The 15000-nt window shown below is 46.6% G+C and overlaps 1 protein-coding gene across 1 annotated transcript in view; it reads right to left on the bottom strand.

Moving 5' to 3' along the window:
- gpc3 (glypican 3) overlaps window positions 1–15000 on the bottom strand; it is a 329459-nt gene that overhangs the window by 28073 nt on the left and 286386 nt on the right. The window contains exon 7 of the mRNA XM_045205789.1: window positions 12475–12670. Coding sequence (XP_045061724.1) covers window positions 12475–12670 — 196 coding nt within the window. The remainder of the gene's footprint in view (window positions 1–12474; window positions 12671–15000) is intronic.

Below are 15000 nucleotides of genomic sequence, written 5' to 3'. Positions count from 1 at the left end.
TAGCAGTGTTCTGTGTGATTGTGAGGCGCTATACAAATTCGACAGTGGCACTTCAAGGGAACTGTAATGTTCAGATGGGTTAAATGGAATAGTAGCCTAATTGAAATCTGGACACTGACTGTAGGTCTATAACCTCTCGCATAGCGTAATATAGTATGAACTCCTGCAGAATTAAGCATTTCTTGCAGTAGAATGATACACCAAATGTAAATTTTTACTTGGGAACAGGAGTGGAGAAATATTGTTTATTTATTTTAGCATCTCGAGAGAATGAATGTGCGGTTAGGGACCGTCTGTAAAGGTGCTATCTTTATCAGCGTCATAAAAGCTGATAGTATTTCAACCACATAAAATTTGAACTGAAATCTGAAATCCTGTCAGAAACACGTTGGGTCATTTTATCCGATTTGATTTTCCTCAAATCTGGTTAAACTGATGTCATTTGGGCAACAAGGGCAACAAGAAATGACAGAAGATAAGTTTACTAACAAATAGCCTACCAAAATGTTGGAAATTATCAGCAGAAACATAGGCCTGCAAAAAATAATTCCACCATCTCTGATTGTACAGTGCATTTTCTATATTAGTGGGTTAGGGTCGGGTGCGTGCCTCAGATTTTCACTTTATCACATATAGTCGGCCGGTTGCGGATGGGTTATTAGCAATTGCGGGCGGTGTACAGTGAGAGAAAAAAGTATTTGATCCCCTGCTGATTTTGTATGTTTGCCCACTGACAAAGACATCAATCAATCAATCAATTTTATTTTATATAGCCCTTCTTACATCAGCTAATATCTCGAAGTGCTGTACAGAAACCCAGCCTAAAACCCCAAACAGCTAGTAATGCAGGTGTAGAAGCACGGTGGCTAGGAAAAACTCCCTAGAAAGGCAAAACCTAGGAAGAAACCTAGAGAGGAACCAGGCTATGAGGGGTGGCCAGTCCTCTTCTGGCTGTGCCGGGTGGAGATTATAACAGAACCATGCCAAGATGTTCAAAAATGTTCATAAGTGACAAGCATGGTCAAATAATAATCAGGAATAAATCTCAGTTGGCTTTTCATAGCCGATCATTAGAGTTTAAAACAGCAGGTCTGGGACAGGTAGGGGTTCCATAACCGCAGGCAGAACAGTTTAAACTGGAATAGCAGCAAGGCCAGGCGGACTGGGGACAGCAAGGAGTCACCACGGCCGGTAGTCCCGACGTATGGTCCTAGGGCTCAGGTCTCTCAGTTGGCTTTTCATAGCCGATCATTTAGAGTTGAAAACAGCAGGTCTGGGACAGGTAGGGGTTTCGTAGCCGCAGGCAGAACAGTTGAAACTGGAATAGCAGCAAGGCCAGGCGGACTGGGGACAGCAAGGTGTCATCATGCCCGGTAGTCCTGACGTATGGTCCTAGGGCTCAGGTTCTCAGAGAGAAAGAGAGAACGAGAGAATTAGAGAGAGCATACTTAAATTCACACAGGACACTGGATAAGACAGGAGAAGTACTCCAGGTATAACCAACTAACCCCAGCCCCCGACACATAAACTACTGCAGCATAAATACTGGAGGCTGAGACAGGAGCGGTCCGGAGACACTGTGGCCCCATCCGAAGAAACCCGGACAGGGCCAAACAGGAAGGATATAACCCCACCCACTCCGCCAAAGCACAGCCCCCGCACCACTAGAGGGATATCCCCAACCACCAACTTACAATCCTGAGACAAGGCCGAGTATAGCCCACAGAGGTCTCCCACCACAGCACAAACCAAGGGGGGGCGCCAACCCAGACAGGAAGATCACGTCAGTAACTCAACCCACTCAAGTGACGCACCCCTCCCAGGGACGGCATGAAAGAGCACCAGCAAGCCAGTGACTCAGCCCCTGCAACAGGGTTAGAGGCAGAGAACCCCAGTGGAGAGGGGAACCGGCCCGGCAGAGACAGCAAGGGCTGTTCGTTGCTCCAGCCTTTCCGTTCACCTTCACACTCCTGGGCCAGACTACACTCAATCATATGACCTACTGAAGAGATAAGTCTTCAGTAAAGACTTAAAGGTTGAGACCGAGTCTGCGTCTCTCACATGGGTAGGCAGACTGTTCCATAAAAATGGAGATCTATAGGAGAAAGCCCTGCCTCCCGCTGTTTGCTTAGAAATTCTAGGGACAATTAGGAGGCCTGCGTCTTGTGACCGTAGCGTACGTATTGGTATGTACGGCAGGACCAACTCGGAAAGATAGGTAGGAGCAAGCCCATGTAACGCTTTATAGGTTAACAGTAAAACCTTGAAATCAGCCCTTGCCTTAACAGGAAGCCAGTGTAGGGAAGCTAGCACTGGAGTAATATGATCAAATTTCTTGGTTCTAGTCAGGATTCTAGCAGCCGTATTTAGCACTAACTGAAGTTTATTTAGTGCTTTATCCGGGTAGCCGGAAAATAGAGCATTGCAGTAGTCTAATCTAGAAGTAACAAATGCATGGATTAATTTTTCTGCATCATTTTTGGACAGAAAATTTCTGATTTTTGCAATGTTACGTAGATGGAAAAAAGCTGTCCTTGAAACAGTCTTGATATGTTCGTCAAAAGAGAGATCAGGGTCAAGAGTAACGCCTAGGTCCTTCACAGTTTTATTTGAGACGACTTTACAACCATCAAGATGAATTGTCAGATTTAACAGAAGATCTCTTTGTTTCTTGGGACCTAGTACAAGCATCTCTGTTTTGTCCGAGTTTAAAAGTAAAAAGTTTTCAGCCATCCACTTCCTTATGTCTGAAACACAGGCTTCTAGCGAGGGCAATTTTGGGGCTTCACCATGCTTCATTGAAATGTACAGCTGTGTGTCATCCGCATAGCAGTGAAAGTTAACATTATGTTTTCGAATAACATCCCCAAGAGGTAAAATATATAGTGAAAACAATAGTGGTCCTAAAACGGAACCTTGAGGAACACCGAAATGTACAGTTGATTTGTCGGAGGACAGACCATTCACAGAGACAAACTGATATCTTTCCGACAGGTAGGATCTAAACCAGGCCAGAACTTGTCCGTGTAGACCAATTTGGGTTTCCAGTCTCTCCAAAAGAATGTGGTGATCGATGGTGTCAAAGGCAGCACTAAGGTCTAGTAGCACGAGGACAGATGCAGAGCCTCGGTCTGACGCCATTAAAAGGTCATTTACCACCTTCACAAGTGCAGTCTCAGTGCTATGATGGGGTCTAAAACCAGACTGAAGCATTTCGTATACATTGTTTGTCTTCAGAAAGGCAGTGAGTTGCTGCGCAACAGCTTTTTCTAAAATTTTTGAGAGGAATGGAAGATTCGATATAGGCCGATAGTTTTTTATATTTTCCGGGTCAAGGTTTGGCTTTTTCAAGAGAGGCTTTATCACTGCCACTTTTAGTGAGTTTGGTACACATCCGGTGGATAGAGAGCTGTTTATTATGTTCAACATAGGAGGGCCAAGCACAGGAAGCAGCTCCTTCAGCAGTTTAGTAGGAATAGGATCCAGTATGCAGCTTGAAGGTTTAGAGGCCATGATTATTTTCATCATTGTGTCAAGAGATATAGTACTAAAACACTTAAGTGTCTCTCCCGATCCCAGGCCCTCGCAGAGCTGTGCAGATCCAGGACAGCTAAGCCCTGGAGGAATACGCAGATTCAAAAAGGAGTCCGTAATTTGCTTTCTAATGGTCATGATCTTTTCCTCAAAGAAGTTCATGAATTTATCACTGCTGAAGTGAAAACCATCCTCTCTTGGGGAATGCTGCTTTTTAGTTAGCTTTGCAACAGTATCAAAAAGATCAGTCTATAATTTTTATGGTAGGTTTATTTGAACAGTGAGAGACAGAATAACAACAAAAAAATCCAGAAAAATGCATGTCAAAAATGTTATAAATTGATTTACATTTTAATGAGGGAAATAAGTATTTGACCCCTCTGCAAAACATGACTTAGTACATGGTGGCAAAACCCTTGTTGGCAATCACAGAGGTCAGACGTTTCTTGTAGTCTCCTGAGTGGCGCAGTGGTCTAAGGCGCTGCATCGCAGTGCTAACTGTGCCACTAGAGATCCTGGTTCGAATCCAGGCTCTGTCGCAGCCGGCCGCGACCGGGAGACTCATGGGCGGCGCACAATTGGCCCAGCGTCGTCCAGGGTAGGGGAGGGAATGGCCGGCAGGGATGTAGTTCAGTTGATAGAGCATGGCGTTTGCAACGCCAGGGTTGTGGGTTCGTTTCCCACGGGGGGCCAGTAGAAAAAAAAAAAAAATGTATTCACTAACTGTAAGTCGCTCTGGATAAGAGCGTCTGCTAAATGACTTAAATGTAAATGTAAATGTTGTAGTTGGCCACCAGGTTTGCACACATCTCAGGAGGGATTTTGTCCCACTCCTCTTTGCAGATCTTCTCCAAGTCATTAAGGTTTCGAGGCTGACGTTTGGCAACTCGAACTTTCAGCTCCCTCCACAGATTTTCTATGGGATTAAGGTCTGGAGACTGGCTAGGCCACTCCAGGATCTTAATGTGCTCCTTCTTGAGCCACTCCTTTGTTGCCTTGGCCGTGTGTTTTGGGTCATTGTCATGCTGGAATACCCATCCACAACCCATTTTCAATGCCCTGGCTGAGGGAAGGAGGTTCTCACCCAAGATTTGACGGTACATGGCCCCGTCCATCGTCCCTTTGATGCGGTGAAGTTGTCCTGTCCCCTTAGCAGAAAAACACCCCCAAAGCATAATGTTTCCACCTCCATGTTTGACGGTGGGGATGGTGTTCTTGGGGTCAGGCAGCATTCCCCCTCCTCCAAACACGGTGAGTTGAGTTGATGCCAAAGAGCTCGATTTTGGTCTCATCTGACCACAACACTTTCACCCAGTTCTCCTCTGAATCATTCAGATGTTCATTGGCAAACTTCAGACGGGCCTGTATATGTGCTTTCTTGAGCAGGGGGACCTTGCGGGCGCTGCAGGATTTCAGTCCTTCACGGCGTAATGTGTTACCAATTGTTTCCTTGGTGACTATGGTCCAAGCTGCCTTGATATCATTGATAAGATCCTCCCGTGTAGTTCTGGGCTGATTCCTCACCGTTCTCATGATCATTGCAACTCCACGAGGTGAGATCTTGCATGGAGCCCCAGGCCGAGGGAGATTGACAGGTGTTTTGTGTTTCTTCCATTTGCGAATAATCGCACCAACTGTTGTCACCTTCTCACCAAGCTGCTTGGCGATGGTCTTGTAGACCATTCCAGCCTTGTGTAGGTCTACAATCTTGTCCCTGACATCCTTGGAGAGCTCTTTGGTCTTGGTCATGGTGGAGAGTTTGGAATCTGATTGATTGATTGCTTCTGTGGACAGGTGTCTTTTATACAGGTAATAAACTGAGATTAGGAGCACTCCCTTTAAGAGTGTGCTCCTAATCTCAGCTCGTTACCTGTATAAAAGACACCTGGGAGCCAGAAATCTTTCTGATTGAGAGGGGGTCAAATACTTATTTCCCTCATTAAAATGCAAATCAATTTATAACATTTTTGACATGCGTTTTTCTGGATTTTTTTGTTGTTATTTTGTCTCTCACTGTTCAAAGAAACCTACCATTAAAATGATAGACTGATAATTTCTTTGTCAGTGGGCAAACGTACAAAATCAGCAGGGGATCAAATACTTTTTTCCCTCCCTGTAGGTGAACAAACAGCTGACCCGCGCATCACTAACACAACGCACACACGCACACACACACACACACCCTCTTCTCTGAATAGGATCATTTGCTGCTGTTTGCTTGAGAATGGAGCGACAACATCTGGTGTGTTCTGTTTACTGGTTTCTCTTCCTGCCCAGACAAACTACTCTGAGCAAAGACCCGTTTGGCCAGTTTGATATCAACACAATAGATATGACTACGTCATGCTGTATGGGGAAATAGACACCACATTCATTGATTTACATGTCCTTAACATACCTTGAAAGTAGCCATGTGTGGAGGTTGGACTTAAACAGCGATGATTTAGTTTAGTCTGTATCCCTCTGGTCCCCCCACCACACACACGCACACACACTCACTGTCACTGTCACTGTCACAATCACTAACTCACACACGCACACACACACACACTCTGTCTGATTCTGAAAAGCCCAGTCAGATATAAGCCATGTGGACATCCATCCATCCATCCTCCAGCAAAGCAGCACCCATGTGTTTCTCAACCCCTCCTCACATCAGCCTGTCTGTTAGCTCCTCCAGTCTCACACCAACCAACCTGCAGTGCACATGCCCTCTACACGGCTACCACATGTTATGTCCAACACACTGACTGTAACTACCTGACACATGGCTGTATCATACAGTGTAGCCTCGCCTGCCAAACTTACACCTCTGGGAAGGAAGCCTACGTGGTGGATGCTCTTTATGTGAACATTGATAAATACTGTGTCCAGATGAAGCACTGTTAATTGTGAGTGTGTCCCATCCCAAATGGCACCCTATTCCCTATACAGTATAGTGCACTACAGGCCCTGGTCAAAAGTAGTGCACTACATAGGGAATAGGGTGCCATTTGGAATAAAGACTGTTTGGTGTGTGTATGGCTGCTTTGATGGAGACGTGCTGTCACCCATGGCCACGGTGGAAAAGCGCCGTGGGACTCACCTATCAGGTGGTGAGGGGTCAAAGGTGACATCTGGCGCTAATTAGCATTCAAGGTTCTAGAACTGGCAAAACGGCTGGCTGTTAACTCTACCCATAGGGAGAGGAGAATGTTTTTACGTTTGTAAATCTAACTACCTATTCTCACAAGTATCACACATCTTCATCCCTCTCTCCTCCTCTCCTCCGTCCCTCTGTCGCTCCATAAATCTGTGGCAGACCTGAAGGTTGAGCCCTGCCTCTCACAGCGAGCTGCGTGTTTCACATTACAGGCATATTTCCACTTTGTATTTTGCTAACCCCTGGCGCTGATAAAAGGCTCAAGAGCCCTGCTTACAGTGTCTGAATGTCTGAGCGCTGGAAAATAACAAGAGCTCTATTCACGGAGCCCATGCTGGGATCGGTGCATAGCGGGGCGGTGAGAGAGAGACCCAGGGTCCATCCAGCTCAGCAGAAACGCCCTGGTTCTTTTCTCGTAACACGCTTTAGGGCCTGTTCACGGAGACAAAACCAGACAACCCACTCATGGCCAATTCTGACAGAGGAGACCTCAGGGTTTATGGGCCCGGTTCCCAGGCACAGGTTAAGTTGGTCCAGGGGAACCGGACTCAAAGGTTTATTTGTGGTGTTCTATTGAAAATATCACCTCAACATTGACTGAGGGTGGGTCCCAAATGGCACCCCCAAAATTGTTCCACCCTATTTTTATAATTTTTTTCTAAAGAAACATTGAACATCTAATAGTCCAATCATAGTATAAAAGCATGTGAGCTGGTTCTACTCTTTTTGGCCATTTTCTGGTGTTTTGTGGTGGAGAATTGAAAGAGTCGAGCATAACACATCAACCCTGTTACCCATAGATAGACAGGCTAGAAATGTTTTAACAAGTTTTGTTAAACTTGCATTCAATTGTCCCTCCCTGTCACACACAACAAGCCTCCATCCCCCCTGTCAGGGGAGTTATGGCTGATTTAAGATTAAATCTTCAACCCTGTTATGATTTACCCTGTTACTTTAATTGCCACCTTTTTATAATTGTTCTTAATTTAACCTCTGGAGATGGGAAAACATGTTTGCTATGAAGTTAAACGTGCTCATTATGACAGATTGTTAAAAATGGTGAAATAAATAGTTATTTTTGAAAAAATTACAATACTCAAAAGCACCCTATTTATGGAACAACCCATAGTGAATAAGGTGCCTTTTGGGACGCAGCCTCAGTCAATGTTTCAGCGTGAAACACAGTTACATTTAGAGGGAAAGGAGAAGGGTGAGAGGGGATATGGGGAGAGGAGAGGGGTGAGGGGATATGGGGAGAGGAGAGGGGTGAGGGGATATGGGGAGAGGAGAGGGGGTGAGGGGATATGGGGAGAGGAGAGAGGTGAGAGTGGATATGGGGAGAGGAGAGGGGTGAGGGGATATGGGGAGAGGAGAGGGGTGAGGGGATATGGGGAGAGGAGAGGGGTGAGGGGATATGGGGAGAGGAGAGAGGTGAGAGGGGATATGGGGAGAGGAGAGAGGTGAGAGGGGATATGGGGAGAGGAGAGGTGAGGTGAGGTGAGAGGGGATATGGGGAGAGGAGAGGGGTGAGAGGGGATATGGGGAGAGGAGAGGTGAGAGGGGATATGGGGAGAGGAGAGAGGTGAGAGGGGATATGGGGAGAGGAGAGGTGAGGTGAGAGGGGATATGGGGGAGAGGAGAGAGGTGAGAGGGGATATAGGGAGAGGAGAGGGGTGGAGAGGGGATATGGGGGAGAGGAGAGAGGTTAGAGGGGATATGGGGAGAGGAGAGAGGTGAGAGGGGATATGGGGAGAGGAGAGAGGTGAGAGGGGATATGGGGAGAGGAGAGAGGTGAGAGGGGATATAGGGAGAGGAGAGGGGTGAGAGCGGATATGGGGAGAGGAGAGGGGTGAGAGGGGATATGGGGAGAGGAGAGAGGTGAGAGGGGATATGGGGAGAGAAGAGGGGTGAGAGGGGATATGGGAGAGGAGAGGGGGTGAGAGGGGATATGGGAGAGGAGAGGTGAGAGGGGGATATGGGGAGAGGAGAGGTGAGAGGGGATATGGGAGAGGAGAGGTGAGAGGGGATATGGGGAGAGGAGAGGTGAGAGGGGATATGGGGAGAGGAGAGGTGAGAGGGGATGTAGGGAGAGGAGAGGGGTGAGAGCGGATATGGGGAGAGGAGAGGGGTGAGAGGGGATATGGGGAGAGGAGAGAGGTGAGAGGGGATATGGGGAGAGGGAGAGGTGAGAGGGGATATGGGGGAGAGGAGAGGAGAGGAGAGGAGAGGAGAGGAGAGGAGAGGAGAGGAGAGGAGAGGAGAGGAGAGGAGAGGAGAGGAGAGGAGAGGAGAGGAGAGGAGAGGAGAGGAGAGGAGAGGAGAGGAGAGGAGAGGAGAGGAGATATGGGGAGAGGAGAGGGGTGAGAGGGGATATGGGGAGAGGAGAGGAGTGAGAGGGGATATGGGGAGAGGAGGCAGACAGGCAGACAGGCAGACAGGCAGACAGACAGGCAGACAGGCAGACAGACAGGCAGACAGGCAGACAGGCAGACAGGCAGACAGACATGAGTATATATACAGTGGGGAGAACAAGTATTTGATACACTGCCGATTTTGCAGGTTTTCCTACTTACAAAGCATGTAGAGGTCTGTAATTTTTATCATAGGTACACTTCAACTGTGAGAGACGGAATCTAAAACCAAAACTCCAGAAAATCACATTGTATGATTTTTAAGTAATTAATTTGCATTTTATTGCATGACATAAGTATTATATACTCATGTCTGTCTGCCTGTCTGCCTGTCTGCCTGTCTGCCTGCCTGCCTGCCTGTCTGTCTGCCTGTCTGCCTGTCTGCCTGTCTGCCTGTCTGTCTGTCTGTCTGTCTGTCTGTCTGTCTGTCTGTCTGTCTGCATGTCTGCATGTCTGCATGTCTGCATGTCTGCATGTCTGCCTGCCTGTCTGTCTGCATGTCTGCATGTCTGCCTGTCTGCCTGTCTGTCTGCATGTCTGCATATCTGCCTGTCTGTCTGCCTGTCTGTCTGTCTGTCTGTCTGTCTGTCTGTCTGTCTGTCTGTCTGTCTGTCTGTCTGTGCGCATGTCTGTCTGCCTAGGGAGTCTAGCTGGGAGCAGGGGGAGACAGACATATGACACACACCCCATGTCCTGGAATAGCTCTCCTTTCCTGGAATGCTCTGGGGAATGCATGGAGGTGAATTCCATTGGCTAGCAGAGAAAAGGTGGGTGGGGGGATTAGTGTAGATGTGACCGGGGGGTTGGTGGAGATGTGACCGGGGGGTAGTGGGGGTTGGTGGAGATGGGACTCGGGGGCAGGGCGGGTCGGTCGGTTCTGGAATCCCTGCAGAGAATGAGCCACGTTAGATCAATCACCCTGGATCATTCTGAACATCCACTCTGTGGTCAGCAGACTGACAGATTTGACGTTGGGGGGCTCCGGGCTCTGCCTGTGTCCTGTCTGCACCTTGTTGTTGTGGCTTCTGTCACCTTTCCCAGGCCCTGGAGAGGGGGGTAGGTGGGCTATGTGTTCTGGTAGACCCTGTCTATTCTCATCTCTTCTCCTCTGCTGTGGGCTACTTCGTGAAACCAGATCCATCTCTTCCATCTCAGAGCACCAGGCACAGACAGGGCCGCCAATTAGGGCCTCCAACTGTGCAGCGTGACCTTTGACCCCCAGCCCCCTGTTTGACCAAAACTGGCTGACGGGTTGCTGGGGTCAGCGTTTTACTAGGTCATCACAGGCTATCAGCAGCTATCTCTGTACCTGCCTGCACCAGATACACTCCAAGGTCTGCAAACATTACTGACTGACACTGGCTTGCACAAATAGGCACATAGGCAACACACACAGGCTCACATAATCACGTGCACACACACACACACAAATACATCTAGTGAAGTAGTCGACAGACTTTAAAAGGGTAGATTGTGGAGATAATGCTGATATTTGAGAGAGAGAATGAACCCATGTTGCTAATACCCCAGAGAGAGAGAATGAACCCATGTTGCTGATACCCCAGAGAGAGAGAATGAACCCATGTTGCTAATACCCCAGAGAGAGAATGAACCCATGTTGCTGATACCCCAGAGAGAGAGAATGAACCCATGTTGCTGATACCCCAGAGAGAGAGAATGAACCCATGTTGCTAATACCCCAGAGAGAGAGAATGAACCCATGTTGCTGATACCCCAGAGAGAGAGAATGAACCCATGTTGCTGATACCCCAGAGAGAGAGAATGAACCCATGTTGCTGATACCCCAGAGAGAGAGAATGAACCCATGTTGCTGATACCCCAGAGAGAGAGAGAATGAACCCATGTTGCTGATACCCCAGAGAGAGAGAATGAACCCATGTTGCTGATACCCCAGAGAGAGAGAATGAACCCATGTTGCTGATACCCCAGAGAGAGAGAATGAACCCATGTTGCTGATACCCCAGAGAGAGAGAATGAACCCATGTTGCTGATACCCCAGAGAGGGGTGGACACACACTTAGTTTCAGAGGTCTACATCAGTCATTCATTGGAAGGCAAAAAACTAAAAAAAACAGCAAGAAGACTGAAATTCTGAAGTAACGTGCATCCATTGCCTCTTTAGGTCTAATCTCGAGTGTGGTTCTGGTTCACAAGATCCACTTTAATTGCTGTTGAGATGGCGTCAGTTAATATGAGGTGTTATATTCATCTTGATGGCCAGCTGTTTACTTACATTTATGAGAAAAATATGAAAAAAGCTGTGTGCACATGATATGAGTTTGTGGCGTATTAATGACTAACCCCTATTTATAGGTGAAAATATTGGATTTGTATTGCTGTGAATCTGACTCACTCACTGTCAAAGATCCCCACAGGGACAGAGCAGAGAGGCTTATGTGACATCTGTCAAACAGAGTTACCGTGTGGTAGGAAGTAGAAGGCTTCCTCAGGTAGCCAGCTCAGAGCTCACCTGAACCAGTAGCCTGTTGACCTCCTCACCCACTGCCAACCAGCCAGCCGCCGTTACGAAAGAAAGAACCGACGTTCTCTCTCAAACCAAACACAGAACAAAAGAAGCAACAAACCGTTCAGAGAAAAGAAACAGAAGAAGAAGTGGAAACAACAGAGCGAGGTCAGGAACAAGGGGCTACAATAAACGGACACAAAGCCAGTGCAGCTGAGCAAACACCCAGGCTAAGAAGTTGTCCTCCTGACATGGTTGGTTGTTGTGGCAGAGATTTGGGTTCATTGGGCAGGGAAGGAATGAGACCAGGGGTCTGAGGACTGAGGCCAGGGGCCTGGGGAGTGAGACCAGGGGTCTGAGGACTGAGGCCAGGGGTCTGGGGAGTGAGACCAGGGGCCTGGGGAGTGAGACCAGGGGTCTGAGGACTGAGGCCAGGGGCCTGGGGAGTGAGACCAGGGGCCTGGGGAGTGACACCAGGGGCCTGGGGAGTGACACCAGGGGCCTGGGGAGTGACACCAGGGGTCTGGGGAGTGAGGCCAGGGGCCTGGGGAGTGAGACCAGGGGCCTGGGGAGTGACACCAGGGGCCTGGGGAGTGACACCAGGGGTCCCGGGGTTAAAGCAGGAATCCAGCAGGTCCACCACCTCCAGCGGGCTGGACCGTGAGATGTCAACACCCCTCTCTTCTCCATGCTCCTGATAATGGGGGAAGATACTGTTCCAACACTGGATGGCCTTAGCCAGAATGTTCTCCCTCTTTAGCTTGTCAACTACTGCTGCTACTTTACTCGGTGTGACCTTTACTTGAGTATTAGTGTCAGACACAAAACCAGAAGGACAGTGACCTTCAGGGACTGGAGTTGTGACTAAAATAAAAGTGACTACATGGCGGTGGGTGACTGACCTGCAAAGATACGTAACCGTTTACGGTGAGGGGGCGGCCCGAGCCCCGACACCCCAGAACAGTCATCCTCGTCATCACAGTCGCCACTCTCGAACCCCTCGTCCTCCTCCTCTCCGTTACTCCGTCCCGCCGGCGCCTGGCCCCCACCTGACCGGGCTCTCCAGCGCTTCTCAGGCACCGTCACCAGCCGCAGCAGCTGTGGAGTCAGAGAGGAAAGGGTTCAATAACATAATAAGATCACACACATATGGATCTGCCTCCCGAATGGCCCCCTATTCACTTTATAGTACACTACTTTTGACCAGGGCCCATAGGGTTGGTAGAGCATGGCACTTTCAGCGCCAGGGTTGTGGGTTTGATTCCTACAGGGGACTAGTGCAAGAATGTATGCACTCACTACTGTAAGTCGTTCTGGATAAGAGCGTCTGCTAAATGACTAAAATGTTTTATTAAAAATGTGCACTGAATAGGATGCCATTTGGGACACATATACGCTCACCTTATTCACACCCTTTGGTGGAATGTACACGTTCAGTACATTGGTAATATAATAATTCAGGACTTTGGTTGACTCCCAAATGGCACCCTATTCCTTTTATAGTGCACTATTTCTGACCAGGGCCAATAGGGCTCTGGTCAAAAGTAGTACACTATACAGTATAGGGAATAGGGTGCCATTTGGGAAGTAGACTTTGTGACTGCCTGACATGGGAGGAAGGCGAGGATGTGGGGGAAACTCCAGGAAAAACATTGTCAGGGCTAAAACGAGTGGCGTTTACCAAACTCCATATATAATCACCATGCACAAAAATGTTGCTATCTAAGCCAGATGCTTTATTTCTGTGGTGATTCATCCACAGGGTAATAGCAGGCGGAGGCTGTGGCTGTTGTTCACTCAGTGGTGGAAAAAGTACCCAATTGTCATACTTGAGTAAAAGTAAAGATACCTTAATAGAAAATTATTCAAGTAAATGTGAAATTCACCCAGTAAAATAATACTTGAGTTAAAGTCTAAAAGTATTTGGTTTTAAATCTACTTAAGTATCAAAAGTAAATGTAATTGCTAAAATATACTTAAGTACCAAAAGTAAAAGTATAAATCGTTTCAAATTCATTATAATAAGCAAATATTTTTAATTTACGGATAGCCAGGGGCACACTCCAACACTCAGACATAATTTACAAATAAATCATTTGTGTTTTGTGAGTCCGTGAGTCTGCCAGATCAGAGGCAATAGGGATGACCAGGGATGTTCTCTTGATAAGTGTGTGAATTAGACCATTTTCCTGTCCTGCTAAGCATTAAAAATGTAACGAGTACTTTTGGGTGTCAGGAAAAATGTATGGAGTAAAAAGTACATAATTTTCTTTAGGAAAAGCAAAAGTTGTCAAATATATAAAGAGTAAAGTAAAGTACAGATACCCCAAAAACGACTTAAGTAGTACTTTAAAGTATTTTTACTTAAGTACTTTACACCACAGTGTTCACTGACATATAATTTACTGGTAGAGACAGAAGCCTCTGCAAAAGCAACATTGTGTGATTGTGTTGTTGTTGGCAAACGCCATTGTTGGTATCTGGCCAACATGGATAAACTGGCATCAAACAATGTGAATACATTGAACAAAATATTAAGATCCAACGTAGAGAAATGACTTTGTCCAAAAACTCATTCAAATCTCTCTGTGATTTACAAGTTAAAAAGTTAGCAACGTGTGTTATGGATCTTACAAAGGCAATACTGAGGGTCATACATAGATACACCCTAAACTGTATGACCCTGTATTTCCCTCCATAGATAAACCCTATACTGTATGACCCCGTATTTCCCTCCATAGATAAACCCTATACTGTATGACCCCGTATTTCATACATTGATAAACCCTATACTGTATGAACCTGTATTTCATACATTGATAAACCCTATACTGTATGACCCTGTATTTCATACATAGATAAATTGTAGTGAGTTGGATCCCGAAAGAAATGACACATTTCTATCCAAATGAAATGTGTCACATGAGGAATGGAATAAAATAATTTGTACATTTTAAAATAAATACAATTTGGTTTAGAATATTAATTCAATTTCGCTACAATGGTGTAACATTAATCCCAGCTGAATGTTTTATCCAAATAAAATAAAAATATTTTCCCAATTACTTAGCTACAGAAGCTTATTATGTGTTGTGCAACACATACCGGAATTGTGTTTATTGAGATTCTGTGGCAAACCAATCACTTCGTAAATTATTTACAAACGTTTGAGAGCTGTAAATCTACGGTATCCAAAACCAATTTCAACATTCCTCTTCAGCCAATGCAAAATATATCATCTAACTATGTGTGAGTCCCGAATGGCACCCTATTCCCTACATAGTACACTACTTCTGACCAGAGCCCTATGGATCCTGGTCAAAGGTAGTGCACTATATAGGGAATTGGGTGCCATTTGTAACAAATCCTACATTCTGTTAAATGATGGTCAGAACACAAGGAGGAGACACAAATGATCAAAACAACAT

Source organism: Coregonus clupeaformis, chromosome 2, assembly GCF_020615455.1.
Source record: "Coregonus clupeaformis isolate EN_2021a chromosome 2, ASM2061545v1, whole genome shotgun sequence".
In the NCBI taxonomy this organism is placed as follows: domain Eukaryota; kingdom Metazoa; phylum Chordata; class Actinopteri; order Salmoniformes; family Salmonidae; genus Coregonus; species Coregonus clupeaformis.
This window is presented reverse-complemented; position numbering and strand designations above follow the sequence as displayed.